We start from the raw sequence: 6,000 nt of genomic DNA, 5'->3' as shown, positions 1-6,000 counted from the left end.
CAAGGGTTATAGAGCCTCACATTATCTGCACAGTGAAAAAAAGGAAAGAGCTGATAGCATTCATCATTGTGACACAGGCAACAATTCTTGGGCAAGAAAAGCTTCTAGTCTATTTTAGTTTGGAGGGCGGGGTTGTTTTGTGGTTTTTTTGTGGGTCTCTTTGCTGCTGCCCATCACCCTGGCCTCTGAGGCTCCTACACTTAAAAATGCATTTGGGTACCTGAAGCCCTTCCATACTTCCTGTATCCTCAGATCCAAGAAGATACTTTCCATAGCAGTCTAGCAACTAAAAATCCTTAGTATTTAAATAACATTTCCCAAATTCCAATGCTGACAAGAATGGAAACTCCCCCAGTACCCTGACACAACTTGAGCTTCTCATAGATTTTATGATTTGTATGTAAACACACCAGGGTAAAGTCAGTGGGAGTTGGGTGCATAAATAAACTGCCTTTAAAATCCTGGGCCTGGATGCCTGTACCAGAAGGATGGATAAATTATGCTCTCACATAAATCTCTACAGCCAACAGCTGAGAGTCATGCTTGATCCATCTAGCCTATCTTATCCTTCCTCCCTTCCACAGCTCTATGACTCAAGTGAGCTCCTGGATAACGCAAATGGCATACAATTTTGAACACGTTTATCTACCAACATCAGAGCTCTCCTACAAAGGAAAGAAAAATCGGTGTCATGTGAATGAGGTCATTACACTCATGACATGGACAAAAGACAGAGTTCTGAGAAGAGTAAATGAAGACAATTATAAATGGGTGCAAATAAAACACCAGCTAAACATTGCCTCTCAAGTTTTGGTAGTTTTAAGAAACAAGAAAAGTCTGACTCTGGCATTTCTAGGAAAAATGCTTGCATATACTGTTCACTGATCTTCAAATCAGTCCAAAACAAGGCCTAGGGCAATAATACTTTTGGAGGAAAACAACAGTTTACAAGGACACAAAAAGAAGCAAAGCTGTTCATCCTCAAAGATCCTTGTCACTTAGCTTGTGCTACAACCCACACACCCAAAATACCTGCAACAACTCAAAACCATCTAAGCACTTCAGAATGTGTTCTTTTAAACTTAAAAAAAAAAAATCATTGGTGTTAACAGGTGAATCTTTCTGAGTTTTGCTCCTTTAAGCATTAATGGTATTTCGTTCTTTGTTAAGAGGTTTTAATCTACTTGCATCACAGATGCTCCAATAAAACAAGCTGGTATGCAGATAACTGCACACCTGCTGGTAGCAGGCTCCCCTCTAGAGTGACAAGTCAGGAGTTCTGGATCCAAGCCTTACTGAGTACCTGTCACAATCTGTGGGCACTAAAAAGGCAATGCTGAGAAAAGATTAGTATACAGAGCCTAACTGCCATCAACAGACAAACCAACCAAACTGTCCCTCAACTAGTAGTCTGTGTTTTATTTGTGCAAAGAAATTGTATTAATTTAACACACACACCTTGTCAAAGTAAGAATAACACATCTGATCATTATGGGAACTTAAGTATTTAATTTCTTAAAATATAAGGGTGATCTCTAAGAGAACTCCTAAGTTGTGTGCGTGCAGCTCGGAATCTGTTCATTTTTGCCATACTAGAATCCAACAGCTCCATATGGAACATGGTGTTATTTACCTTCTCTGTACATTTTCACCACTGTGTTACAGCAAACTTCCAAAGGCAAGTACTAAGATACTAACAGTTGTGGGTTTTTAAATCCTGATGGTCATGATTTACAGGAAAACCTCCTGTGAGTAAGCCATTTTCAATGTACAAACTTCATAGAAAGATTAGCAAAGGCTGTAGTTCTGTGAAGAGCTGAGTCTCACAGCACTGAAAGGCCATCTCTCCATCTCTCACCCACCCTCTGATGCCTTCCCTATATTGCATTCAAACACTTGCCAGAGCCCTCTGAGTGTCAATATAGGTCATTAACCCAGAAAAAGTAGTAAATGCTTCTGCCAGGTTAGGAAGTTGAATCAGTGAGAAGTCTTGCATCACCTCTGCTGGATAAGAAAGGCCTCCCCCTTTCAGCAGTTCACTTTTTTCCCTAATGCAACTGCATTCTAAGCCCTGATGAGTTAAGGATATCCCTTTCTTGTTAGGGTTAAAATACAGAATCAAAATGCAACTTTATCAGATGAACTAACTGTACAGAGAACACATAATAGTTTTTGAACACAGGAGAGTCACATTTTTAAATTACTAGATTCTGTATGAAGTATGAAAACCTAACTATTTAAGACAGCTTAAAAGAGGAAAAAAAAGATTGAGTCATCAGTTTAACAAAGATGAAAAGAAAAATCGAAGACAGAGAAAATCAGAGGTGCAATGAGAGAAAATTTCTGAAGAAGCCTTCCTACCACAAATGCCACTCATAAGTTGAACACAACTTTCTTATCCTTAGATCCCTTCAAATGAGCCTTAGCCCACACAAAGTTTTGATCCTACAAGGAAATACAAGCAAGGAATTCTATGAAGCTCACTTTGCATGGATCTCGAATGAAAGACATTCTTTATTACGGCAAAGGACAGCAATATTAAACGGGAGAGGGGGCTGGAACCAGATTAAATTGGAAACAGATTTATTTCTTTTTTTGGTGAATTCTGATCTGTGAGGGGAGTCTTGTATACATTATTTCATACTCACAAAACTCACCAAAAAGCAAAAGCATACTAGTTGTATAGAAGGGCAAAACTCAAAAAACATTGTAAGTTTTTGTTATTCATCTTGTGTTATCTTGCAGTAGGTTCCAACTCTACCCTTCTTTTCTAGATATACCTGGAACTGGAATTGGGCTTTCTGTAAAAGGCAGAGAGTCCCTAAGGACTACCCATACGGTTGACAATCTTGGTCAGCTGAATTTGAGCATTACTGGACAGTTTCAGACATATACAGTCGGACCACATGTTGGCATTTTCTGCGACTTCATTATCTTTTTTCCTTCCAGTTAGAGGATGGGTACGAGCAGTATCTAAATGTCAAATTCCACATCTCTCTAATACTCCATATTAAACTTAATCTTCCCTATTAGCTTCTTACAGCATTTATAAGGGAATATAAATACCTTTTGCTCTGATTTCCCACTGGTTAGTAGCATTTCTGGGCTGCTGCTTATCTGAACAGAAAGTCCATCAAGCCAAAAGAATATTAAGTTTTTAAAAAATGCAGGCGTCTGAAGTACCACATCAACCTGATACAGAACAGACATATTCTTCCCATTAAAATAACACCATACCCATAAGAAAATGGCTTAGAAAGCACAACAACAGACGCTAAGGCTTTTATCTAGATCTTCAATGAGAAGATAAACTACATGTCAGAGTGTACACAGGTCTACTCTGACTTCCAGAGGAGAAGAGTGTCATCTTTAGGCTGACTAAATAATGGACCACAAATCATCAGCAGTTTTCTTCTTAAACAATACATGCTTTATAGTAAACCACTCTATTTTTTAAGATGGTTTCATTATTGCATTTTCACACTCCTTCTGCCAAAAACTATGTCAAACTCAGAAACACCGCTCAAGTTCAATGATGTAAACGTATTTCCTACTTGCAATCTGAAGGAAGCTCAAGTCTGCCTCCTGCAGCAGCAGCAATAGAATTAATGACCAAATTCTGACTGCAGGAATTTTATTGATGACAGCAAATAAATTTTCAGATCTTAGTTCTATACTATCATGGCTTGAAAATACATTTTTTGTCCTTAAACAGTGTTAGTGGTTATTAAATACAGCTGTCCAAATACAATATCCAGCTCTAGAATCATACAAACTGCTGTTAGTCACTTTGTGTGTGACCTATTTCTTTGAGATAAGTAAGTCCTGCCTCAGTAAAGTAACAAACTATCCCTTCCTAACCACCCACCATCACCACTTACAGAACACTGAACTATAAAGACCTATAATCTGATCCAGTAGTATAGTATTAAAGGAGAAACATTGTAATTTGAAATAAGGATTGGTAACGCTCTAAATCCACAATATTTATGTTTTGTGGGATTGCCTCTACTGCACTCAGTAGCAATATTGAAATGATAGGAAGATGCTTCCTCATCATATGTAAATAATATTGGCTGCTCATGGTTCTAAAATCATATTAATTGGACCTAAAAAGCCTCTGCAAATATTTTTCTTGTGAATATCACCTTCCAAGTCAGTATTAGACCACATCAAAGAAGAGGTAAAATTTATCACGTGCTTTGGTATCTGTTTTTCTTCTTTCAGAGCCTACGTTGCAAAACAGTTCCGAGGTAAGCCTACACGTGTCCTGCCTCTTGTTTTATCTCCTGAATCAGAAAAAAAAAAAAATAACCTTACAGAGGTGTTTTCAAACACTCATGGAAACTTTGGAGACTCAGGACAGCACTGCTTGCTTATTACCTGATCACGATCACCTGCAAAACAGCAGCTCTTCATAGTACACGAGTTGAAGTACCCTTGGTTGTCAAACTGGAAGACAGGCAGCCGGCAGTGGATGTCATAGAGGACCGGGGGAAGGCGCCGACGCAGTGCCAGCAGCTGGGTTCCATTGCTGTTGAACCGGACACTCATGGCACTCTGAAGGGAGAGGTTTCCACCGTAGCGGAGCAGCGAACTGGGAAAAGACAGAGGATACAAGTGAGATGGGCCATGCATATGAACTGAACTACTGAAAGACAGAACTCTCTCTTTTAACCTTACTGTGTCATTTCAAACAAACAAGCCCAGTAAACTATAATCGTATTTAGTTTCTGCTTCAAAGCATCAATTCATGAACAAACGTGATTCAAAACTTGAATGACAAACTATCAAAATGCTAAGACTATAAAGTCTTCAGAAGAGAAAAGTTAAAGAGTGCGAGTAGTTTTGTTAATAGCAAATACATTTTCTGCATAGGAGCAAAGTCTCACAGAGTAGCCTTACCCGTAAAAAGGCTATTCTTGTACTTCTGGGATGTCTGCATTTGAGACCTTACCAGCACTCAGCTCTTTTTGTTCAGCTGGTGCCTGAATCCAGCCAGCCCAAACTTTTTTTTTCCCTCTACTCTGGCACCAGGTGGCATTTTCTCCAATTGTACATACTCTGACCATTATCTCACTTCGTCTTCTATTTACATTTCTACAGGGCATCGGAGGATATTTGAACTGTACAATCAGTTCCAGCCGTCTTAAATAAAAGGCCAATAACTAGCAAGTTATTGCAAGAAATGCTAAAATAAGTCACTTAGCTAATCTCAAACTTGCTTCATCTAAAAATATTGCCAGGTAGGCAAGACAATCATGCTACCACGTGACACTATTACCTAAAACGCTCACATGGTTGAATTAGCTAGTTTCCTTGTCCCATATAAGGCTGTATGATCAGAGCTGGAGTATTTGTATCAGTTCTTACTGACATATACACAACAAAAAGGAAGGGTCACAAGTTTCCAAGTTCTCTCTTTAAAACAGTAACAGAATATGGAATCCAGGACCCTAAAGATAATCAAAGCATACCTGAAATTCAACTTGCATTGTACGGGCTTTCTGTTTTTTTCAAAGACTTAATTCAATCCCTGTACTTGAAATGACTGTGTGTATGGAAAGGGAGACAAAGAAGGAAAACATTTTATCCCTTTTTTGTCCAGTGATCACTGAAACCTCTTTAAGCAGTGCCAGAGCTCGACCTTTTGTTAACAGGTTTTGAGCAATCCCCATCAAATCTTGTTAAGACCTGTGACGTTTATGCACTTTCTGGACCAGACAAGGCATGCCAGCACAGAATTTGCAGATTCTAGAGGGAAGTTTATTCATGGATTTTAATGCATTACACATTCTGATGTAGCCCTCTGCCTCAACATTTGTGAAAAATGAGTCACTCCACATGGATGGGAAGCCACATTCCATGCAGGTTGAAGCACGCATCATTACATGAGATACTGTAAAGTTAAAAAACTATTGTTCCTAAGCCAGAGTTAAACAAAACCAAAAACAAAATAGAAGACTCCATATAATGAATGCACTAGAAATACGCTGTCCT

The 6,000-nt window shown here is 38.8% G+C and overlaps 1 protein-coding gene across 1 annotated transcript in view; it reads right to left on the bottom strand.

Moving 5' to 3' along the window:
• Positions 1-4,383: 4,383 nt before the first annotated feature.
• LOC104079080 (DDB1- and CUL4-associated factor 5-like) overlaps positions 4,384-6,000 on the bottom strand; it is a gene marked incomplete at its 3' end in the record, with an annotated part of 35,903 nt that continues 34,286 nt past the window's right edge. Inside the window, exon 9 of the mRNA XM_009580979.1 lies at positions 4,384-4,597. Within this exon, the coding sequence (XP_009579274.1) occupies positions 4,384-4,597 (214 nt within the window). The remainder of the gene's footprint in view (positions 4,598-6,000) is intronic.

Source organism: Fulmarus glacialis, unplaced genomic scaffold, assembly GCF_000690835.1.
Source record: "Fulmarus glacialis isolate BGI_N327 unplaced genomic scaffold, ASM69083v1 scaffold44120, whole genome shotgun sequence".
In the NCBI taxonomy this organism is placed as follows: Eukaryota; Metazoa; Chordata; class Aves; order Procellariiformes; family Procellariidae; genus Fulmarus; species Fulmarus glacialis.
The sequence above is the reverse complement of the archived record's forward strand: the minus strand, read 5'-3'. Positions and strand labels throughout refer to the sequence as shown.